Source organism: Prionailurus bengalensis, chromosome C1, assembly GCF_016509475.1.
Source record: "Prionailurus bengalensis isolate Pbe53 chromosome C1, Fcat_Pben_1.1_paternal_pri, whole genome shotgun sequence".
NCBI lineage: Eukaryota > Metazoa > Chordata > Mammalia > Carnivora > Felidae > Prionailurus > Prionailurus bengalensis.
In genome coordinates, this window is record NC_057345.1 from 24549559 (window position 1) to 24574545 (window position 24987).

The 24987-nt window shown below is 46.4% G+C and overlaps 1 protein-coding gene across 1 annotated transcript; it reads left to right on the forward strand.

Annotated features, from left to right (window-relative positions):
• Positions 1-851: 851 nt before the first annotated feature.
• On the forward strand, positions 852-23834 carry ZBTB8B (zinc finger and BTB domain containing 8B). The gene is made up of 4 exons (XM_043574411.1): positions 852-966; positions 7292-8307; positions 19563-19741; positions 23187-23834. The coding sequence occupies exons 2-4, from the start codon at positions 7332-7334 to the stop codon at positions 23502-23504; spliced, it is 1473 nt and encodes a 490-aa protein (XP_043430346.1). The 5' UTR covers positions 852-966; positions 7292-7331; the 3' UTR covers positions 23505-23834.
• Positions 23835-24987: the final 1153 nt, after the last annotated feature.

Sequence of the window (24987 nt, forward strand, 5' to 3'; positions counted from 1 at the left end):
AACCCCTAATTCACTATGACTAGTGACTTTATATAAAGGGGAAATCTACACACAGAGATGTATACAGGGAGAGCGTGGGTGAACATGAAGAGGGCCAGCTACAAGTCCAGGAGAGAGGCCTGGGACAGATCCTTCCTCCAGAACCCTCGGAAGGAACCAACCCTGCCCACACCTTGACTTCCAGCCTCCAGAAATTCGAGACAATGAATTTCTGCTGTTTAAGGCGGCCTGTAGTGTTTTGACACAGCAGCGCTCACAAACTGATACACCCACTATGAGAACTGAGCTCCGCGAGAATGGCAAGCTGGTTTGTCTTGTTCACCGCTGTCCCACAACATGTCAGTACTGTTCCTGAGCACCGGGTACCGCTATTTAACTGTTTCACTTGCATACATGACCCTGAAAGCTTTTCAAGGGAAGAGGGTGTCGGGGTGTTCGTTAAAAACCTGTTGAGTACATGAAACCATTTCACTCTTTCCAGAATTTCTGCGAAGCGCCGGCAAGTAAAATGTGTGCGGACTGATAGGTCAGAGCTCTCATTCTCCGGGCGACTTTAATTTGCACGTCGTGCTTTCAGCTCTCCGGACAAAGACGCCGACACTTCGCAGGTCCCTCGAGTGGGACTCAGAAGACCGAACAGAGCTCCAGCCTTCTGCTAGTGTCCGTTCTTGCCCCTTTTGGCATCTCGGGACTTGTAGTTTTGTCCACTATATCTTTGCTGGAGAAACGAACGCTGAGACCACAACTCCCGTCACCGCGCGAGGACTGGCGCCATCAGAGCGCAGCCTCAGGAGGGGGCACGGGCGCCATTGACTAACCCGCTGGCCGAAGGGTCCGCCTTCCTGAGCCTAGGAGCCCCTGTGATTGGTCAGCTGCCTCGCTTCTCACGGAGGGGGCGACAGGTGAATGAAAGAGGGGCGTGTCGGTGTGCGGTAGCTCGGCCGCAAGGCTGGATCCCGCTGAAAGGTGAGAGTCGAGAAGCGGGTTCGCGCTACCTCTTTCATTGGTTTGGGGAACATTCGGGGCGCCCCAGGAGGTCCGCCTTGGGTGGAGGGAGCGGGCAGAGAGCTCCCCTCTTGGTCGGCCTCCCTCGGACCTCCCGGCCCTGGCTGCTCCCGAGACCTCCCGCCACCCAGACCTGAGCTGGATGACCGACCCTTCCCTCCCTCCAGAGTGGGGAGCGTCGGCGCGGCGGCAGCTGTCCCCCTTTCCGTGGTATTGGGCTGTCTCGCCGCGTCGTCCAGCCGGGTGGTCCTGGCGCCCGCCCATTGCGATGGTGCTGGGACGCGAGGGCTCGGCCAGGTTGGGGCAATGCCCACCGCAGCGATGGTCACTTTGTCTGCAGGAGGCAACGAGACGGGTAGGGCCCCTGTTTCCCACCCTCAGGAGCCAAAGACCGGTCCAGGAGCTGGTTCCGGTGATCTCCGCAGGGTCGTCTGTCTTTGGAAGGTGGGGAAGGGGTGGAGATCCCCTTGTCTTGGGAACAGTTTAGCGGGTGAACCCAAGGTGCAGTTGACCCTGAATTTTTTTCTGTGAAAATGGAAACTCTTCTCCCGTGTCGTTCCCCTTCCCTCCATGCGTTGGGAGAGGAGTGACTTCCTCAACCCTATGGGGAGTCAGGTTGGCATAGCGGTTAAGAATGTCAACCCTGGGGGCGCCTGGGTGGCGCAGTCGATTGAGCGTCCGACTTCAGCCAGGTCACGATCTCGCGGTCCGTGAGTTCGAGCCCCGCGTCAGGCTCTGGGCTGATGGCTCGGAGCCTGGAGCCTGTTTCCGATTCTGTGTCTCCCTCTCTCTGTGCCCCTACCCCGTTCATGCTCTGTCTCTCTCTGTCCCAAAAATAAATAAAAACGTTAAAAAAAAAATTAAAAAAAAAAAAAAAAAGAATGTCAACCCTGGAATCAAACCAGTTTTGGTTTCAGTCCTGACTTGCACACGTTAGCTATAAATCTGAACTTCAATTTCCTCCCGTAAAAAAGAGGGTATAACAATGATATCTACTGCATTGGGTTATTGTGAGGTAAAAGTTAATTAATGCTTGTAAAGTACTGTCTACAGTGCTTCATGAAGAGTGGTGTTCAGTAAATGCTAGCAATGGATGAGGAGGTTTTCATTATTCTCAGGTTGGTGAGACTGAAGGAGTCTTGGCAGAGTCGGCGGGTGGAATTCAAGGCTGGTTTTGGTGCCAGCATGAAGGCAGTCATGTGATCTGGGTAGCATTCCCTAGGGGAACGTGGGAGTGTGCTGTAGAGAGTAGTGTTGGCATCTGCTCTCTCCCGGAGGACATGCACGGTGTACTTGGCTCATTTTTCTATTCCTGGCACCTGCCTTGTATGGAACCAGTAACTGTTGAATTGAATTGCAACAGTCAGAGGGCTGGGGGTTCCCCTAACCGGTGAGGCTAAATGTACTTCTGAGAGCAGTAGATCCAGAGAACTTCTTTCCAAGGAGAAGTAGTGATCCTCAGCCTGTCCCACGGTTGCAGGGCACCAAAGGCAAGTGATATGAATAAGGATTTCCACAGTATATGCCAAATACAGGGTTGGGGAAAGGGTTGTGGACAGACTTTTGCCAAGTTAAGGAGTATTGACACGACCCGACAGAATCTGGATTATTTGCAGAGAGAAAGCCAAAGGAAATGGGTTTGGGGTACTGTTGCTGGAAAGGAGCATCTTCCAGTGAAAGATGGAAGTGCCCTGTCAATAAAACTGTTCTTCAGCTAAGAAGTGTTGGGCCTACACCGGTTTATCTCCCTGATTGGCCAACTCCTTATTCCTCTGCCCTTCCTCCTTTACCCCCTTTGTTTAAAAAGAAAAAAATGAAAGCAGTACATGCACTTAGTGAAACATTCTAACAGGTTGAAAATGAAAAGTGGAGATCCCTTCACATACTTCTTACCCTTAATCTCTCTTCTCAAGGGTGTCTGCTATTAACTCTTGCTTGTGTAACCCTGCATTGAAAAAAATCATGCTTATACAGATGGAATCATATGGTACATTTTGTTTTGCTTCTTGTCTTTTTCTCTCAATATACCTTGATGACCTATCCATAACAAACACACACAACTCTGGCTCATTAAAAACGTGGCTGCATAGTATTCCCCTGTGTGATTGCACCTCATTTATTTAACTTGTCCCCTGTTGGGCATTCTTTATACTTTTGTGCTCATATAAAAGCCTGGTGAATGGACATCTCTGAACTTGTAATTTGATATTTTTTGGCAACACATCCAAAAGGGTAAATTTTTATATTGATATTTCTGGGACAAAAGAAGTGTGCATTTTAAGTTTTAATAAATATTGCAAAATTCCTCTCTAGAATGGTGTTCCAAGTTACATCTGCATCACCAGTGGATATTAGCACATGACAGTTGAAAAATGTGATGTTACCAGTCTGATAGGTTTTCTTTCAGTTCTGAGGAAGAGAGTAAACTATGGTATTGAAATGTTGTATTTTCCTATATCTTGATTTTCCCTTCATATTTTTTCTTTTTCTTTAAAGTTGATTTATTTATTTTGAGAGACAGACAGAGAGAGAGAGAGAGAGAGAGAGAGAGAGAGAGCATGAGCAGGGAAGGAGCAGAGAGAGAGGGAGAGAGAATTCCAAGCAGGCCCTGAGCTGTGGCAGAGCCTGAGGCGGGGCTCGATCTCATGAACCATGAGATCATGACCTGATGACCTGAGCTGAGATCAAGAGTTGGACCCTTAACCAGCTGAGCCACCCAGGCACCCCATTTATATTTTTTTTAAGGTTTTTTTTTTTTTAATTTATTTTGAGAGAGAGAGAAAGAGAGTGTGCACCAATACGTGTGAGTCAGGAAGGGACAGAGAGAGGAAGACAGAGGATCCAAAGCAGGCTCTGCACTGTCAGCGTAGAGCCCGATTCAGGGCTCAAACTCATGAACCTTGTGAAATCAAGACCTGAGCCACCCAGGTGCCCCTCCCTTCGTATTTTGATTGCCAAAGGCAGCAGCAGGAACTGCTGGGAAGACTTGGCTGGAAAAGTCAGAAGAGGTGGGAATGACAGTGAAGCCTTAGTCCTGTGACAACATTCAGGGTTGATTTATTTGGGAATCGTAGAATTTTGCAGATATCTAACAGTTTTCTTCCTTTCTGAAGCAAATGTTAATTTTAACTACTTTGGATGAAAAAATTCCAGAAATTATGATATAACTTCCTTGGCTTTAAAATGAATATAAACAGATAAGAATCTTCTTGAGGACTTAAGCCCATCACTTATAGCCCTGGGCTATAATTTAGTGCTGTCCTAAGGCCATTTTGAATATGTAGGAGCATTTAATGTTGCTTAGCTAAATGGCCTCAGGCTGATGTTTTGAAAAAAATTCCTGGGTCTATTTTTTTAAGAAACATTTTTTACCTTTTCCTAGCTGTCAACTCTCACTTTTGTCAGTTTACTATCTTATAGAGGATCCTCTCTACTTCTCTCCCTAATTGGTTGTCTAGTTTCTAAACTGAAACAAGTGAAATGCATCACTTGCTATAAATATGTATAAAGTAAGTGTGAACTGCCAGTTAATAAGGTTCTTGTGGGTCTTTATTGAGTATAGTCCGTGTAGTTAGCACACAGACTATGGGGAATCAAGTTTGCCAATGGAAGAGCCCTTTTTGTGGGGAGAAAGTGCCTGGTTTTTTGCTGGTTAGGGTATTGTGGCATTGCATTTGTAGAAAGGAAGAGCACTAAGGAGTTGTGAGTTGTGGTTGGCAGCTCTAACCAGGCCTTTTGTGATTCCAGTAGAGGGATGATGGACTTGGTTCTAGAAACTTCCCTGTGCTCAGTGGGTCAATACGGAAAAGGGGTAGTCAATGGATTGTTACGGAAACCGAAGTTCTGCTGCTTGTCGCTCTAAAGGCCAATACTCAAGAGATGAGTTTTGACTGAAAAAGAATGTGAGCTTTGTTCAGAAGCCCAGGGACCTGGGGAGAAGGCGGACTCTTGTCCAAAAGCCAACACCGAGGTTTCTGCCTGACCCAGGGATTTTTAAAGCGATTTAATCAGTTAACGGAGTCCTATGGTCTTTGACATTTCTTGATTGTGTGAGGACTTGATGATGCCAGCTACAGAATTATCTCAGTGCTCAGAGGTTGTGCAAGAACGTCTGGTTCCTGGTTACCCGGGGGTTGTGCAAGAGCACTCTGTTCTTTCTGGAAAGGAGGGCAAGGTTTGCAGATGTGTAAAGGGAGGTCAGCAAAGTCATTTGCGTGACCTTAAAGAAGAAAAACATTTTGCTCAATGTTTCTGGGCTAATCAGAAAGCTGAGGTGGCTTCAAACAGACCTGCTGGCCTTTGTGGCCTAGGAAAGTTCTGGTCCTTCATTCCCCAAGGCCAGTGGTCCGCAAGTCTTAAAAGAAAGTAAATTAGTTCTGTTACAGATCAAGGGCCTTAAGTCAGCAAGCAAGGAGTGTGTTAACTTGAAGTAGGTTGACCCTTAAGACCAGGCTGGAGTGCTGTTGCAGGTTGGCTCTGTGGTTTGTGTGATGGGAAAAGATGGAAGAGAGAGAGCTCGGGGAAGGTCAGCATCTGTCTTTCTCAGTAGCAGAAGGATTGTAAACTTGATTTATACCTGCTCTACCTAGCAGTTAAGAAAGAAGTATTCCTTTCTACTTACCGAACCTACTTTGTCCAAAGCACTCTGCCAGGTGTTACGGGGGGATAGCAAATGAAGTAAGATGTGGCTTGTACCTTCCAAGGCTTTTAGTCCCCTGACCAATGAGGGCCAGGACCTAAAGTTTGGAGGAGTGGGCCAAGGATAGTGGAGTCAATCCGTTAAGAGTCTCTCAGTTGCAAGAGATAGAAAACCCAACTCAGACCAGCTAAGGCAAAAAGGGACTTAACTGGCCTCTGGCACAGCATGAGTTGGGGCCCAGATGGTGTCCTCGGGGCACCTGTTGTTCCTGTCTGAACTGAACTGTCATCTTTGTTGGGCGGTTCCCTTGGTGGGGAGGCAGCATCTTAAAAAAAATTTTTTTTTAATGTTCTTATTTATTTTTGAGACAGAGAGAGACAGAGCATGAGCAGGGGAGGGGCAGAGAGAGAGGGAGACACAGACTCAGGAAGCAGGCTTCAGGCTCCGAGCTGTCAGCACAGAGCCCGACGTGGGGCTTGAACTCACAAACCGCGAGATCATGATCTGAGCTGAAGTCGGACGCTCAACCGACTGAGCCACCCAGGCACCCCTGTGAGGCAGCATCTTTGACATCCACATGCCCACCGAGTAGAGAGTGCTCTTCTTTGGGTGCCCCAGTAAACATTTCATTGCTTTTCATTGCTCTGACCAAGCCACATGGCCATCTCTCAGCTAATCACTGTGGTCAGAAGGTGGGACACGTTGATTGTGGTGGCCTCTATTAGATCTAGAGCCTGGGGATGGGGCCAGCTTGATGCAAAACACATTGGCCAATGGAGTACCTGGGTGCCTCAGTCAGTTAAGCGTCTGACGTTGGCTCAGATCATGATCCCACCGCTCATGAGTTCGAGCCCCACATCAGGCTCTGTGCTGATGGCTCAGAGCCTAGAGCCTGCTTTGGATTCTGTGTCTCCCTCTCTCTGTGCCCCTCTTCCAATCGCACACACACACACTCTCTCTCTCTCTCTCAAAAATAAATAAAGATTAAAAAATTTAAAAAAATTCAAAACACATTGGCGAAGAATGGGGGAAGGGTGGTTCTATCAAAGCCAGAAAAACTACCAAAACCATAAGAATGATGAATGTATGCTGGCTAGCCCACCAAATGCTTCCATAAAGTAGTAATAGGTGTATGCCCAGACTGGTATGTATGGTCTCTGAGTTCCGTATCAGGACTGAACTATAAGTCTTAGATTTGGGTGTTATCTATATTTTGAGTCTTTAAAATTTTTTTTAATGTTTATTTTATTTTGGGGGGGAGGGGCAGGGGGAGATGGGGGACACAGAATTTGAAACAGGCTCCAGGCTCTAAACTGTCAGTATAGAGCCCGACGTGGGGCTCAAACCCACAACATGGGGCTCAAACCCACAAACCACAAGATCATGACCTGGGCCGAAGTCGGGCGCTTAACCAACTGAGCCACCCAGGCGCCCCAGTGTCTGACTCTTAATATTGGCTCAGGTCCTGATCTCATGATTCATGAGATCGAGCCCCCCTCTGTGCTGTTAGCACAGTTGGGATTCTCTCTCTCCCTCTCTTTCTGCCCCTCCCCGTTCATGCTTTCTCACTCTCTCTCTCAAAAATAAACTTTAAAACAAAAGGAAAAAGTAATTGGTAAATTAACTTCAAAAAAACAATCTTGGCAGAGATTCAGGCTACTCCAGAGCAGCAGCAGCTGGTGGAGACATGGAGATGCAGTCCTATCATGCCAAGCTCTTGGGGGAGTTGAATGAACAGCGGAAGAGGGACTTTTTCTGTGACTGCAGCATCATCGTGGAAGGGCGGATCTTCAAGGCCCACAGGAACATTTTGTTTGCCAACAGCGGCTACTTCCGAGCCCTGCTCATTCACTACATCCAGGACAGCGGGCGGCACAGCACCGCCTCCCTGGACATAGTCACCTCCGATGCCTTCTCCACCATCTTAGACTTCCTGTACTCTGGGAAGCTGGATTTGTGCGGGGACAACGTGATTGAAGTCATGTCGGCGGCCAGCTACCTGCAGATGAACGACGTGGTGAACTTCTGCAAGGCCTACATCAGGTCGTCCCTTGATATCTGCCGGAAGATGGAGAAGGAGGCTGCCGTGGCTGCAGCGGTGGCGGCCGCGGCCGCGGCGGCGGTGGCGGCTCATCAGGTGGACGGCGGAAGCCCCAGTTCAGGCAGGGAAGGGACCGCCTGTGACACCAAGAGCGTGGTCCCCTCTCCGGCCGAGGGAGAGGAGAGGGTGGACTGTCCAAGAGAGCCCCCTCGCAGTGACTGCAGAGGCTGCCACCCACTGGAACTGGCGGCGAAGGACGGCCAGGGCAGTGGCCCCGCTGACAGTGACCTCTCTATTCTGCCCAAACAGATAGAGCCCAAGGTGGAGTTTGATGCCGACGAGGTGGAGGTGGAGTTGGGCGAACAGCTGCAGCCGTATGCCACCCCACTCAGCCTGGCCCACATGGACGAGGGTTTGCCCGGTGGCCAGGCCATCGACTTGGCTTATGGTAACTACCACGTGAAGCAGTTCCTGGAGGCACTCCTGCGCAACGGTGCCGTCCAGAGCAAAGGTGACGTGGACCATCACTTCTCTCGAAGTTTGGAGGGAAGACCAGAGGGTGCGGGAGGAGCCATGAGTGCCGTGATGGATGTCCAGACTGACTGGTATGGAGAGGACTCAGGTGAGCTCCATTCGCCTTCAGCATCTCTGCCGGTCACTTAGCACGCGCACCTGTGCCTTACTGGCTCCCATCACCATGATCGTCAGCATTGCCATTGTCACTGCTGTCATCACCACCATCTCCACCACCGTCATCACCACCACATTATCACCACCACCACCAGTAGGTGTTAGTTGAGCACCTGCTGTGTGCAGGGCATTGTCTCTTCCTGTGTGTTACTATTTTACCTCTACAACTAGAGTATAAGGGTGTTGAGGGCAGTTTGAGGGCGTGGGAAAAAAAATCTACTGTCTTTTACTAACCAGCAGTGGGGCTTCAGTTAAATCAGTAAATCTCTTTGAACCCATTTTGTTCTGGAGATAATCATCCCTGCCTTGCCTTTCTCACAGCATTGAGGACCAAATGAGAAGGTTTTCAGAATTTTTTCTCATGTACGAGAACATATTCTAAGAAATTTATTCTTCTCTGTGTTAACCTTGGTGCCTGGCACATAGTAGACAGGCAGTTTTGGTCGATGGTGCATCTACTTGAGAATATCTAAAATGAGTCGGCATTTGGCTTTATGTGAGTACATTTCTTATATCCTTTGGTAGGCTTTTAAAAAAATATTTAAGGGGCGCCTGGGTGGCTCAGTCGGTTAAGCGTCTGACTTCGGCTCAGGTCATGACCTCACAGTTTGTGGGTTTGAGCCCTGACTTGGGCTCTGTGCTGACAGCTTAGAGCCTGGAGCCTGTTTCGGAGTCTGTGTCTCCCTCTCTCTGCCCCTCCCCTGCTTGCACTCTGTCTCTGTCTCTCTCAAAAACAAATAAATATTAAAACAAATTAAAACAAATTTAATGTTGATACATCTAAAGATGTGTGTGTTTTAATTAAATCATCAACCTTAAACTAGCTTTTATATCAAATATTTTACTTTTGTAGGCTTTTGTGTTTTAAGAGAACTTGGTTGTTCCCCTGAACATTCTGAGAGATGAGTTACCGTGACTAACTCTCCTGAACAGGTGGGGTAATTGTGTTGTAAAGTGTCTTGGAGAGAGAAATAGATTTGGCCGCTACCTTACCGATGAAAGTACCCTATAGCTTCCAGAACCTCAAGCCAAGAAATTAATGAATCCCAATTTAAATTCACCCTTCAATACTGAGCAGTGAAAGTATTTTAGATAAGGGAGATCAGCTGCTTTTATTTGTTACTAAGTGGCTGTCTTGAGATGTTTCATTTCATTTTTTAAAGCAAGAACGCTCTGTATGTCTGATTAAAACTAGGCTTGGAAACTTGAAAATGCTCTTTCTGATCCTCAGGGACACTGGCTTAACCAGCATTTAGAAGGTAGTGGCTGTTTTCAGTGAACACACTGTGGGAACGGGTTGAAATCTCATTTCCGTGCACAATAGCACTTCACAGACGGTGACCACCCTTTCACATCCATTAGACCCTCATGAGTTTGGCAGATGAGTGTGGAGAAACCAAGACCCACAGGGTTTGGTGAATTTCCTGAGAATGCAGAGCTGGTAAGTGGCAGAGCTAAACCTAGCAACCTGGGCTGGCTTCATTTCATTGAAACAAACTCTGAAGGCAGCACACGGATGTCAGTGCCATGGTTTTATCTTTCAAGCCCTCTGCCCATAAGCACAAGTATCAAGAAATAGTCTCCAGCTCTACGCCATCTTCATTCAAGTCCAGTCCCTCAGTCTGTAAAGTCAGGTTTCCAACGACAAGGTGCTGTGGCAAGGCAGCCTCCCCTGGCCCTGGCCATGCCTGTTGTCTGCCAGGTTTCGATTCCATTCACACGGCTCCTGGGTAAATTTATTCCAAATGCCAAGGCGCAGAGTAGGACTGATTTGTTTGGTCATTCATTTATTTGCTCAAATATTTTGAGTACCTTCCTGGTGAAGATTCGAAGATAAGTCAGACATGGATCCAGCCCTCAAAGAACTGAGGGTGTCTTAGAGGAGATGGGATGTGTGTAATTGGCATCACATGATGAAAAGTCACCAGGGCTGGAAGACAGATGGAGGTGTGATTTTCACAGCAGTCCAGAAGCAGGAGAACCGGATTCCTCGTGGGAGATCAGGGAGGCATTATGAAGGTGGCATCTGAGGGCAAGAAGAGACATAGGGAGAAATTGATTGGAGTCAGATTATGGAAAACCTTAAATGCTAAGAGGTAAGATTTTGTCTGTAGGCATAGGGGAATTTTTGATAGTTACTGAGCCTGGAAGTGGACAGGATCTGTGCTTGTGGGACATTAATTTGGCCTCAGCACTCGATGATGTGGAGATGGGAGACAAGGGCAGGGAGACAGTCAGGAGGGTGTTGCGATAATTCTGTAGCCACATTGCTTATATCTGACGTTAGCAGACACTGCCAGATCATAAGGTCCTCCTGTAAAGTCTTCTCCCCCCCCAGACCTCCCAACCCCAGTTCCAGCACCTGCCATTGCCTCTTGGAAAGTTCATCTACATTTGTTACCTCCACCGTTTTACTTCCTACTCTTTTCCCCGCTCACTGTGGTCTGGCTTCTGCCCCCTCCACACCACTGACACTGCTGCCATGAGGTCAGTCATAGATTTGCTAGAGTCAATCCAGTGAGCGATTTTCAAGTGTTACCTTACTTGGCCTCTCTCAGTAGTTGACTCTGCCCTTTCTTTCCTTCTTGAAATTCTTTCTTCCTCTGGTTTCTGACACTGTGGGTACCCATTGCTCTTAACCTCTGCCCATTCCTTTCCAGTCTCATCACGGGGTCATTTAATGCCAGTGTGGCCAGTTCTCCATCATTGGCTTGCTTCTTCAACATCATATCATTGCTGCTAACTAATTAATTAACTAACTCATCAGTTTGTTCTCTGTATTTATAGGTCTGATTCTGCTTTTTGTTTGCTTATTTATTTGTTTTTTTAGGTTCCATGGATGAGTGAAATAATGTGGTGTTTGTGTTTCTCAGTCTGACTTATTTCACTTTGCATTATACTCTCTAGGTCCATGCATCTAGTGGCAAATGACATGATCTTATTCTTTTCTGTGGCTGAGGAATATCCCTGTGTGTGTGTGTGTGTGTGTGTGCACGCGTGCACACGCAAGTGTGCATATGCACCACGTTTATGTCACATCTTCTTTATCCATTCATCTATTGATGGACACAGGTTGTTTCCATATCTCGGCTATTGTAAATAATGCTGCAATAAACATAGGGGTACATGCACCTTTTCGAATTAATGGTTTTCTTAAGCTTATTTATTTTGAGAGAGAGAGAAAACACGAGCAAGGGAGGAACAGGGAGAGAGAGAGTGAGAGAGAGAGAGAAAGAGCGCGAATCCCAAGCAGTCTCCGTGCTGTCAGCACAGAGCCTGATGCAGGGCTCAAACTCACCAACCGGGAGATCATGACCTGAGTCAAAATCAAGAGTCAAATGCTTAACTGACTGAGCCACCCAGGTGCCCTCAAATTAGTGTTTTTGTTTCCTTTGGGTAAATACCCAGTAGTGGAATTTGAGAGACCACCGTACTGTTTTCCACAGTGGCTGTACCAATTTATATTCCCACCAACAGTGCACACGAGTTCCTTTTTCTCCACATCCTTTACAGCGCTTGTTATTTCTTTTTGATTCTAGCCATTCTGACAAGTATAAATAAAGGTGATATCTCGTTGTGATTTTGATTTGCATTTCCCTGATGATTAGTGACGTTAAGCATCTTTCATGCGTCTGTTGGCCATCTGTATGTCTTCTGTAGAAAAATGTCTATTCAGGTCCTCTGCCTGTTTTTTAAATCATACTGTTTTTATGGTGTTGAATTGTATAAGTTCTTCATATATTTTGGATATTAACCCCTTCTCGGATTTATCAGTTGCAAATATCTTCTTCCATTCAGTAGGTTGCCTTTTTGTTCTGTTGATGGTTTCCTTTGCTGTGCAAAAGCTTGTTATTTTTATGTAGTGCCAATAGTGTATTTTTGCTTTTTTTCCCTCTTGCCTCAGGAGACATATCTAGAAAAATGTTGCTGTGGCCGATGTCAGAGCAATTACTGCTTGTGCTTGCTTCTAGAATTTTTATGGTTTCAGGTTTTACATTTAGGTCTTCAATCCATTTTGAGTTTACATTTGTGTATGGTATAAGAAAGTGGTCTGGTTTCATTCTTGTGCCTGTAGCTGTCCAGTTTCCCCAGCATTGTTTATTGAAGAGACTGTCTTTTCCCCATTCGTATATTCTTGCCTCCTTTTTCCTAGATTAATTGACCATGTAAGCGTAGGTTTATTTCTGGGCTCTCTATTCTGTCCCACTGATCTGTGTGTCCATTCATTCCATCATTTAACAGATATTTATTGAGCACTGACTATATGCCAGACACTGCTCATCAGCATGAACAAAAGGTAGTCCTTGTCCTCATGGAGCTGATGTTCCAAGGCAGGGAGACAGACAACAAACATATAAATAAGTGTATAATATGAAGAGAACAAAAGCAGGGGAAAAGTTGGCAGAGAGCGAAGGGGATGCTATTTTGTTTAGTGTTGACAAGGAAGGCCTTTCTAACAAGTTGCTTTTGAGCAGAAGCCACGAGGGAGGAAGAGAGCAAATTGTGCAGGTAAATCAGGGAGAAGAACATTCTGGGCAGAGGGAAGAGCAAGGTGCAAAGTGCAGGTCACACTTGTCGGGTGAACAGCAGGGTGCTGTGGAGGCTGGAGTGGGGTGGGCGAGGCAGAAGGTGCTGGAGGATGAGGTCAGAGAATTTGGGTGAGCACGGATCAGCTAGGGCCCTGAGGGCCATGAGAAGACCTTTGGGTCTTACTCCAAGAAGGGATACCACTAGAAGTTTCTCAGCCAAGAGTGACTTGAAATGACATATATTAAAAGGATCCGGGGCGCTCGGGTGGCTCAGTCGGTTGAGCGTCCAACTTCGGCTCAGGTCACGATCTCGCAGTTTGTGAGTTCAAGCCCTGCGTCAGGCTCTGTGCTGACAGCTCAGAGCCTGGAGCCTGCTTCAGATTCTGTGTCCCCCTCTCTCTCCGCCGTACCCCTGCTTGTGCTCTGTCTCTCTGTCTTTCAAAAATGAATAAACATTTTAAAAAATTAAAAAAAAAAAAGGATCCCTTTGGGTAGTGGTCTTCTTGGATAAGACTGGACTGTCTCTCAAGGTAGAACGAGCTGGATGTGCTAATGGCTTATGTGAGTGGTATGAGAAAGACAGAAGTCAAGGATGACCCTAAGGTTTTTAGCTTGAGCAGTCGATTTAGACATGTTATGTTTGTGACGCCTCTCAGATATCCAAGTGGAGATGCTCCGTAAGCAGTTGCATCTGTATGTCTGGAGTTCCGGGTTGGGGGGTGCAGTCAGAGCTGAGATATAAATTTGGGAGTCATTAATGGGTCCATGGAATTTGAAACCTATATATCCCGTGAACTTACAGGTGTAGAAGGAGAAGATAAGAGATTTAAGGACTGAGCCCCGGGGAACTCCAGCATGTCAAGGTCAGAAAAATAGGGAGAAACCAGTAAAGGAGACTGAGAGGGGGCAGGCAGTGAGGTAGGAGGAAAATCGAGAGTGATGGATGCCAGGAGGAGAAAGCGTTTCAGGAAAAAGGAGAAATTGACTATGTATAGTACTGTGCGTAGGCGGATTGAAAACTGATCACTGGGGAGGTCTTTGGTGGGTTTGACAAGAGCAGTGTCGATGAAGTAGTGGAGCAAGAGACCAAACGGCCTGAAACAGAGCTGGGGAATATAGACGGGAAGACAATGAGTATTGATGCTTCTTTCAAGCAGTTTTGTTGTGAAGGGGACAGAGAAATGCATCAGTAGCCAAAGGGCCATATGAGGTCTAGGTTTTTATTAAGGTGGAGGATCTAAAAGCATGTTCGTTTGCCGATGGGAATAGTCCAGGAGAGGGGAGGATAATTGATGGTGGAAGAGAGGGGCAGTTGATAGATCGAGGGCAGACAAGGTCCCTGTACAAATGGCAGGGACAGTCTGGCTCTGCATGTGAGGAAGGACAGTTCGTTCGTAGGAACAGGAGTGAAAGCAGACCACATGTGTTCACAGGAGAGTTTGGGGGTTGCTGGGAGCATGTAGAGGTTCTCTTCTGATTGCTTCTCCTCAGTTAAAGCAGCAAGGATGGTGGCTGAAAGGAAGGAAGGGGCAGCGGGGGTGGAGAGCTGAGCAGAGGGAGGGTGTGGAATAGTCCCTGAAGAACCAAGGGCTCTGATAGTAGTGCTCAGAGAGTGATGGTTAGATGGATTTGAAGTGAGACTAGAACACACAGTTGTGTTATTTTTCACCAGTGATGTTAGCTTGCCTTGTTTCAGGTATGGAATAGGCATAGATTTGTATTTACCCAGAATTTAGGTTTAACCAGGGGAATACAGATAGAGGGAGAGAGAAGACTCAGGCAGTTGAGGGTGGATGTGAAGGAGTGATTTCAGTGATGGATTGTGGGTACTAAACTGGGGAAGGAGAGGCATGAGGATCCAAGGAGGTGAAGGACAGTAAAGTGGCAGCATAGTCCATGGCTTGGTCCCAGCCAAGAAAGGACACTTAGGGGGTGAGCTGGAAAGATATGAGATGGTGACTGGGAAGTGGGGTGCTTGAAATGTGGACTGTGGAGCAAATGCAGTTATTGGCAATATCTTGGTATGGGGCCATGATTCCGCTCCCAACTATACACTAGCAGGGTGCTTTAAAAATATGCTTGGGAGGCACTTGGGTAGCTCAGTCAGTTAAGCATCAGACTTTGGCCAGGTCATGATCTCAGGGTTGGTGAGTTTGAGCCCACATCTGGCTCTGTGCTGACAGCTCAGAGCCTGGAGCCTGGAGCTTGGATTCTGTGTCTCTCTCTCTTCCTGCCCCTCCCCAACTCGTGCTCTGTCTCTCCCCAAAATAAATAAACATTAAAAAAACTTAAAAGATATGCTTGGGACAGAGATTGGACATCAGTATTTTTTAAGTTTCCCAGGTGATTCTTTTTTTTTTTTAAGTTTATTTATTTAATTTGAGAGAGAGCACGAGTGAGGGAAGGGCAGAGAGAGAGGGAGAGACAGAGAATCCCAAGCAGGCTCCACACTGTCAGCATGGAGCCCGACATGGGTCTCAGACACATAAACTGTTCAGATTGTGACCTGAGCCGAAATCAAGAGTTGAATGCTTAACTGACTGAGCCACCCAAGCACCCCTTTCCCAGGTGATTCTGATATGCAGGTCAAGTTGAGAACTCTTGGTCTAGGACCGGGTAGCTGACATGGGGTAGAAGACAAGGAGGAAAGGAGGTCATGGAACAGAGAGGTCAGGGTGTTGGGTCATTTTCAGTATTCACACCAAGAATTACGCTAGGAGTTATGTTGTGAAGGCAATGTGCTCAAATTTCCATGGAATGACGAGGTGACGTCGGGGCTCCTAGATGACTATGATAAGGAGAAGTTGGTATGCTACTGATGAGGTTTTGGGGTGATGGTAGGGTGGTCTGGAGCTGACGGCCAAGAAGGAAGTCTTGAAGACGTCTTTGGTGCAAAAGGTGATTTTATTAAAGCTTGGGGACAGGACCCGTGGGCAGAAAGAGCTGCACTGGGGTTGTGAAGAATGGCTGGTTTTATAGTATGGAGTTTGGGAGGAGGCCTCCAGAGGGACTTTGACATGCTAAAGCAGACTCCTAAGATACCTGAGGCCTTGCTATCGTCAAGCCAAGGTTGTTTTCCCTCTAAGTAAGGCATTAACATTAGGACAGTAAGGGTTTCCTGGAGAAATGTTATACTCTGTATTTGCCTCGAGTATTTGTCAATGGGCTGCAGGTTATAAGGAATGTAATTTTACCTGTCATTTCCTTCCTGCCTTTGTTTCCCACATCACTATTGAGGGGTGATGTTGGGGCTCCAGGAAATGGAGTCTATAGGTTTCTGGAGATTAGGCTGTGGATAAGATTGCCTTTTTCTTGCAATTTACTAAGATATTTGTAAACCCATGTCCTATAAGACTGTGATCTCTGTCAGTTGGCCATTTCCTTTGTCCTTAGGCAGCCAGGAGTGCCTAAGGAATATCACCCACGTCCCAGCTGGGGAGGAGGGTGTGCTAGCTTGCATTTTGTCCTTAGCGCACCTCATGCTCTCTCATCACTATCATTCGATGGTGTGAGCTTCAAAAGATCTTAAGGTTTTCGAAGATGGAGGGAGGGACAGTGGTCTGGAGATGACAGTGAAGCACAAGGAGGATCCTACTCACCTCCGACCCAGAGGTGTCAGAGTTATGGGGTAAGGGAAGCAGGGTGTTCAGGGGAGAGCCAGGTCTCAATTAAAGCAACAGGTCCAACTTGCTGAAGATTTGCAAAACTGTATTCTTCCCTTCTTTCCCTAAGTTCCAGATGTATCTGTCTAACCCAGATATTCCCCCATGGATGCTATGGGGCTGCCCCAAACACAGTAAAATCCAAACTGAACCCCTCATTGTCCCAGTACCTGCCTTTTCTCCTGTGTTCCTTGCCTCAGTTTATTCCACTGTCATCTACCAAATCAACGGACCCACAATCTGTGTCATTTTGAATCTTCTCTTTCCCTTCTCTCCCCTCCCCCATGTGGTCACTGCATGCTGTTAACTTTACTTCTCTGCTTTAATTCATGACATCTCTCATCCTCTCCCCCTCTCTTCCTGCCTTTCATCTTGCCTCTCTTAAATCCTTCCCCTGCATTGCCCTCTGTGGGAGCTTTTAAAACTCAGAGCTGACCATGTACTCCCCCTCCTTAGATTCTAGCTGCTTAAAGAATAAAGTCCAAGAGGGATGCCTCGGTGGCTTAGTTGGTTAAGCATCCAACTTCGGCTCAGGTCACAATCTCAAGTTTGGTGAGTTCGAGCCCCGCGTCAGGCTCCGTGCTGACAGCGCGAAGCCTGAAGCCTGCTTCGGATTCTGTGTCTCTGTCTCTCTCTGCCCTTCCCTCACTCGTGCTCTGTCTGTTTCTCTCTCAAACATAAACATGAAAAAAAATTCTTTTAAATCTTGCTCAAAGATCACTCTTCTGTGAAATCCTTTTCTGAACTCCTAGAGAGAATTCATTACTTTCCTGTCTATACTTCTTCATCACTTTGAAATTTGCATGTGTTACATTACATTGTATGAATTTGTTCACATGTCTTTCTGTCCTGCTAAACTTAACTTCTTGAGGGAGGAAACCGGTATCTTGGTAATGATGGACCTTGTTAACGCAGTGTTGGGCATTCAGATGAACGTTTGTGTTGGTGAAATCAGATCATGAGAGGGGAAGGGGAGTGTGCTAATTCTTACTTTTCTGGTGGAGAAATAGTTAACAATTGGTTTTTCCAATGACTAACACTGGACCCATTTTACTTAATGTTTTAGTAGATAATTGAGAAGAAAGGTAAAGTATAACACCAGGCCGGTGAGGATAGATGGCCAGAAGGTTCCACAACCCCTGAGGAGGGAGCAGGAAACTGGCATCTCAGCCCCAGTGTGACCAATGAGAACTAAAATAATCTAACATATGTATATAGTGATGAGCCACGAGCTGCTGCTTTTATTCTAGGAAACCGCTTTGGACTCACTATAGATTATGAAGAGTGTTAGGCATTATCGGACGGGAACTAGAAACCAGAGAAAATCTCCACCCTTATGTAGAATGATGTTGGGTTCTCACTTGCGGTTCAGCTTGCCATACTTTTGGCAGCACCTCGGAAGAGACCAAGCCCAGCTAGGTATCCTGAGAAGGTCCCAGAGAAAAGGAGTTACTCCAGTGTTGAAAGAAACCACAGAAGCCTGGCCTGCTTCATCAGTAAGGACACCAAGGACTTGGTGTTTGTGTTTATTGACGATGGTGACAAAAATGGCTGATATTTATGAGCCCTTACCATGTCCCAGGTGCCGTGCTTTAGGTGTTACTTCATTTCATTCTTACCATAATCCTTTAAGGTGGGAACTATTATCATCCGTATTTTACATGCGAGTAAAGTAAGGCGCAGAGAAGTTACGTGAGATGTCCAAGGTCACACGGCTAGTAAGTGGTACAGCTGGGGCCAGAACCCAGGCTTCAGTGCCTGGAAAGCTTGAGTCACTAGTGCCTTCCTATGTGACGTGATATGGCCAAGGTCTACAAAAAATCCTGAAGGGCGTGGATAGAGGGGACACATCTTGGAATACTGTAGTAAGGGTAACTCGGGAAACTTGAACAGTTTTTATACCTGGGGATTAATTGTGTTGCCAACCATAATGGTTGTACAAGTAAGATGGGGAAAAAAAGTTGGAAAACGATTTAAGTGAATCCCTGGATAGTTGATGATTTCAGGTAGATAGAGTTAATACGAATTCTAGTTTACGGTCTGTGTCATAGCACACCATTTCTGCACATGCCTGGAAGCTGTTCTTAGGAGCTCCTGTCAAAGAGAGCATGGATCCTAGGGGAGAGAGAGACAGAGAGAGACAGAGGGAGAGAACATGGATCCTGATCCAGGGGTGTGATCCATCAATAACAGAGGTTTCCAAACTTTTGGGGGTCATGAGATCAATCGAGGAGGTCTGTGTTAGTCAGTTCAGGCTGCCACAGCAGAATACGGCAGACTGAGTGGCTTAAACAACAGAAATTTGTTTTCTCACAGTTCTGGAGGCTCAGAGCCCAAGATCAAGGTGCTGGCAGGGTTTTTTCTTCCTGGCTGGCAGACAGCTGCCTTCCTGCTGGTCCTCACGTGGCCTTCCCTCTGTGCATGAACAGAGAGAGAGTGAGATCTCTGGTGTCTCTTCCTCTAATTATAAGGACACCAGTCCTATCAGGGTAGGGCTCCACCCTTATGACCTCATTTAACCTTAATTACCTCCCTATCTCCAAATATAATCACACTGTAGTTTAGGGCTTCGATGTATGAATTGGGGGGGGGGGATACAATACGGTTCATGACAAAGTCTCAATCAGCGTTGTCTTAAAATGAAATCAAACAAAATAGATACCATCAGATTGACTGTTATTTTGGGAAGCTTTTCCACTTATCCACTGGAAGACACCACTGAGGTGGTGATGTAAGCTGTATCTCTAACTGAGCCACAGAGGTTGAAAGCCAGTAAGAACTGTATGGCATTCCTTGCAACCCTTTACCCTCCGGCTGATGGGGAGCCAGACAAAGACTTGGAATTTGCAGTGTCTTGCCGCTGGCTGGTGGTAGAGTTGATGTCCTCCCTCTCAATCTGGGCTGGAGGAATTCCTCAGCTCCTGATCACCTGTCGGAGGGTGGCTAGTGTCATTGTTGCTTACAGTGCAGCTAAATCAACCCATTTGGTTCCCCAGGTGATGTGCTGGTGGTCCCCATCAAGCTCCACAAGTGTCCTTTCTGCCCTTACACTGCCAAACAGAAGGGCATCCTTAAGCGGCACATCCGCTCACACACAGGCGAGCGGCCCTACCCCTGCGAGACGTGCGGCAAGCGGTTCACTCGACAGGAGCACCTGCGGAGTCATGCCCTAAGCGTAAGTGTCTGGACTGGCAGGTCTCCTGTGGTGAGGGCGGCGGGGGACACAGGGGAGGGGGTTCCCGACATCTGTCTGAAGTAAGGGTAAACCAGCCTGTCTTTTGGGGCGCCTAGGTGGCTCAGTCAGTTAAGTGTCCAACTCTTGATTTCGGCTTGGGTCATGATCTCACAGTTCGTGAGTTTGAGCCCTGCATCAGGCTCTGAGCTGATAGTGTAGAGCCTGCTTGGGATTCTCTCTCTCTTTCTCTCTCTCTCTCTCTCTCTCTCTCTCTCTGCCCCTCCCCTGCTGGCGCTGTCTCTGTTTCTCTCTAAAAACAAAAACAAAAACAAAAAACAAAAAACAAACAAAACCTTAAAAAACGAACAAAACAGTTTGTCTTCTGTGTCTTTGTCCACTGGACTATTTTCAGAGAATTTTAAACATATGTTTCTACTAAATTAAAGCTGGGTTGGTAGCACTTAGAGAAAGTTAAAACTTATATGATTACAGACCAGTTTTCTTAGACTCAAGAAAGTTTAGATCCTTGTTAGGGATGGTTGTCATAAGGCAGAGAACAGCGGGGCTTGGACAGGGGATTGTGGGTCTGTTCTCACCAGTGTGATACTAAAGGTGAGAAAGCTGTATCCTCAGTTTCCCACCTAATGCCAGTACCTGGACATAGGGAAAGGACATGCTGCCCTTCATAAGGCCACCTGTGGGCAGCAAACAGGGCTCCAGACCAAGGTGACCTCCCCTCCCACTGGCTACTCCCTGGGAGCCCATCTCCCAGGTGAGTGGTTAATTCCCACCAGCTAAAAGGCATTCAGGCCATTTAGGAAGACATGCATTTAAGATCATCTTTGAGCAAGGCAATCAGTCTTTGGGAAATCAAACATAAAAATGGGTTTGGACTTCAAAGGACACTATCAAGAATGTGACAACCCACAGAAAGGGAGAAAATACTTGTGAACCACTTATCTGCTAAAAATCTAGTAACCAGAATATATAAAGAACACTTTCAATTTAACAATAAAAAACAAATAACCAGATTAAACAATGGATGTGAATAGACATTTCTCCAAAGAAGAGATACAAATGGCCAATAAGAACATGAAAAGGTGCTCAACATCATTAGTCATTAGGGAATGCAAATCAGAACCACAGTAAGACACCACTTCAAATATACTAGAATTGTTATCATCAAAAAAAAAAAAGTGTTGGCAAGGATGTGGAGGAATTGGAATGTTCATACACTGCGGATAGGAATGTAAAATGGTGTAACCAATGTTCAAAACAATTTGGTGGTTCTTTAAAAAGTTAAGCATAAAATTGCCATAGGTCCCAGCAATTCTACATCAAGGTATATACCCAAGAGAACTGAAAGCATGCATTCACACAAAAAAGTACATGCCCACAAATGTTCACAACAGCATTATTCACAGTAGCCAAAAAGTGAAAACAACCCAAGTGTCCATCAACTGATGAATGAATAAAGAAATTGTGGTCTATCCATACAATGGACCCTTATTCAGCCATAAAATGGAATGAAGTTCTGATACAGCTACAACATGGATGAACCTTAAAAGCATTATGCTGTTTGAAAGAGGCCAGTCACAAAAGGCCACGTATTATATGATTTCATTTATATGAAATATACAAAATGTGCAGACTCATGCATATAGAGTAGATTAGTGGTTAGTAGGGGCGAGAGGGGTGTTGGATGGTAGCGGGGTGACAGTTTACGGGCACACGGTTTCTTTCTGGGGTGAGGAAAATGTTCTGGAATTAGCGGTGCCTGGGTGGCTCTGTTGGTTAGGCATCGACTTCAGTTCAGGTCATGGTTTGTGAGTTCGAGCCCCGCATCGGGCTCTCTGCTGTTAGCACAGAGCCCAGTTTGGATCCTCTGCCTACCCCATCCCTCTGCCCATTCCACCTGCCCTTCCCCAGCTCATGCTCTCTCTCTCAAAAATAAATAAACATTAAAAAAGTGTTCTGGAATTAGACGGTGGTGATAGTTGCACAACCTTGTGAGTGTACTAAAACCCATTGAATTGTTTGCTTTAAAAAGGTGAATTTCGGGGCACCTGGGTGGCTCAGTTGGTTGAGTGTCCGACTCTTAACTTTGACTCAGGTCATGATCCTAGGGTCATAGGATCGAGTCCCACATTGAGATCCGTGCTGTGCATGGAGCCTGATTAAGATTCTTTTTCACTCTCCCTCTGCCCTCTCCCCTGCTCCTCTCTCTCTCTCTCAGAAAAAAAAAAAAAAAAAAAAGGTGAATTTTATAGAATGTGAATTATGGGTTTGAAAGAATCCAGACTTAAGATAAGTACAAAGTTACTGACTGCCTCTGCTCTCAGGGCTGGCCCCAGCACACTTGTCTGAAAGTAGCTTCATTCCATGGTCTTAAGTTTTTGTTTGTCTTTTTTCCTCCTCAATTTATATCTCCAGTCTGTCTTGGCAGCAACAGGTCCCTGGTGCCCCTAAGATGTTTCATTGATTGGAATCCTCATTCCCTCTATCTTTCCACATTATACAAAGTCCAGTCTACTGCAGCCTAAGGAGGTGGTATTCAAAGGCACCATCAGGTTGCAAAGGTCATGTACATATTCTGGTTGGCTCAAGTGCTGTGGGGTGGGTGTAGGAAGCCCAGAAGACCCCATGGAAGACAGGGACATTGGCCAGGATGTAGTGGCAGCTCCAGCAAGCTGGGTATAGTGCTGTTGGCTCTTGTCCTCCACCATTTCTCTCTGTCTCTACCTCTTGTGTCCATCCTGCATCCAGAGTCTCTACAAGAGAGGCTTTGGTTCACAGAGCTCCTTTAGGCTGGAGCTCCTGAATAGCGCACACATTAGATAGTCCCTTATATGGAGGGGGGCCCTGGGGCTGCTGCCCTGAGGAGTTGCTGCATGGGGTAGGAGATCAGGTTCCTTTTTCTAGTATGCAAAGCGCTTCTCCTAGGTAAGGAATGTATTTATCAATGAAGAGTTAAGAATGAGACATCTGCCACATATGGAGAAGATACCATCTAACAAGTCTGCCTCCCTAATAACTAGATAGTCCCAGGTACAGAAAAAGCCATGCTTAAAATCCCCATCAGTTTCCTGAATGCTCTTTATATGCTGGACATAGGGATATAGTAACAAATGTGACAGAGAACATGAATGAGAATGGTCCCTGCCTTCTTGGAGCTCATAGTCTAGTGAATTTACCAATAATTTGTTAGAAAATCAACAAAGGAAGGAGTATAGGTGGGAATATATAGCTGGGGACCTAACCTGACCCAGAGCATCAGCGAAGAGTTCCTTCAAAGGTATTAGTATTAGCGGAGGCCTTGGCAATGGGGGGTGGGCACGTTCCTCCCATATCCAATGGCCTTGGGGTGGAAACACCTTCGTGAGGCTGAGGCTGTGGCAGAGAGAGCAAGCAGGAGAACGTTTACTGTGTCTGCTTGTAATTTTAGGTCCATAGATCCAACCGTCCAATCATCTGCAAGGGCTGCAGAAGAACCTTCACGAGTCACCTGTCCCAGGGACTGCGGCGCTTCGGGCTGTGTGACAGCTGCACCTGTGTTACAGACACACACGATGATGAAGACGATTTGACGCCCATCAATCTCAGCCTGGTGGAGGCCTCGTCCGAAAGCCAAGAAAAGAGTGACACAGACAATGACTGGCCAATCTATGTGGAGTCTGGTGAGGAAAATGACCCCGCTGGAGATGATTCTGATGGCAGACAGCAGGTTCGGCCCAACTTGTCAGATCAAGAGACACTTACGTAGCGGAAAATTCTGGGGGTGGGTAGGGGGAGAGGTTTTAGAATTTGTTGTTGCTTATTCTATGTTCGAAAGCCACCATCTGTCCAATTTTATGGAAACCCGAGAGGAACATGTTTTCACTGTTACTATCGTTACATTTTTGTTACATTACACAGTGAAGGTTGGATTTTGTGACTCAAAGGACTGATGACTTCTTAGTGGAATGCCCTTGCTTTCTGAGGGCTTTGTTGAGTTAATTCTGAGTGAATTAATGCTTGCCCCAAGGCTTCCCATTTTTCCTGTTGTGCACCCAAACTCTGGTTAGGAGAAAGACAAGAAAGTCCCCATGCTTGAGACATTTAGTTGTCTTATTCCTCTAGATTCCTTTTTTTTGGTCAGCTTTTTTCTCTGGAAATGTAGGCAAAAATATTTTGACATCAGTCTTACCTTTGCCAAGCTTCTCCTGATGGATTCCATATTTTAGTTTTATGGTGAAGTATTTTTTTTTAACATTTATTTATTTTTGAGAGACAGAAGGACAGAGCACGAGTGGGGGAGGGGCAGAGAGAGAGGTAGACACAGAATCCGAAGCAAGCTCCAGGCTCTGAGCTGTCAGCACGGAGCCCCACATGGGGCTTGAACCCATGAACCGAAGTTGGACGCTTAAACAACTGAGCCACCCAGGAGTCCCTCTGGTGAAGTCTTAAAGACAAAGCTTCACTGATATAAGGCAGGCAGGGCTGTTTGGCTCCATGAGTGTAAAGATACTTCTAAGACTTCAGTTTTAATGGCTGGGAGTATTTATGTGCACGCAAGCATGACAATGAGCTGAGAGACTCCTGGGCACTCTGACTTGCCCAGCTAAGTTCAACTTTAAGTTAGTCCCGAGAAAGGAGACTGTGAGCCCAAGTCTGGGTGGTTTCCCTGTTTAGTTTGGGATCTGACCGGTCTGCACACACAGATGACCTGTTTTGTGATCATAACACAAGTCATTTGGATGAAACTCAAACCCCTTCCCTGTGTTTTCCTGCCATTTTCAAGAGCCGCTGCTGTGTAATGTGGAAATGTAGCCCCTGCTGACGGCCTTCTACTTCGATTATGAATAGAACTTTAATTGGAGGGAAAGTGTGAGCCTGTATAAACAAGTTATATTTCTAAATCGTTTGCCTTTTAAAGTTTATTTATTTATTTTGAGAGAGAGAGTGAGAGTGAGTAGAGGGAAGGGGCAGAGAAAGAGGGGAGAAAGGATCCCAAGCAGGCTCCGGGATATTAGCCCAGAGCCTGATGCAGGGCTCGATCTCACAAACCATGGGATCATTACCTGCGCTGAGATCAAGAGTCAGACACATCTTTTACCTTTTAAAAGATCCTCTGGAGGGAAAGAGAAGATTGGTAGAAGAACAGGTTTTTAAAATCTTTGCAGCCAACACAGTTATTCTAACAGAAGAGGCTATACTTCTTTAAAAGGCTGAAGAGCAGGAAATATTAGGGATTAAGGGATATTCAA

Coding starts and splice junctions, on each gene's coding strand:
- ZBTB8B (XM_043574411.1), top strand. CDS start 7,332: ATGGAGATGCAGTCCTATCATGCCAAGCTCTTGGGGGAGTTGAATGAA. Junction 8,308..19,562: donor CTGGTATGGAGAGGACTCAG/GTGAGCTCCATT, acceptor TTGGTTCCCCAG/GTGATGTGCTGGTGGTCCCC. Junction 19,742..23,186: donor TGCGGAGTCATGCCCTAAGC/GTAAGTGTCTGG, acceptor TTGTAATTTTAG/GTCCATAGATCCAACCGTCC.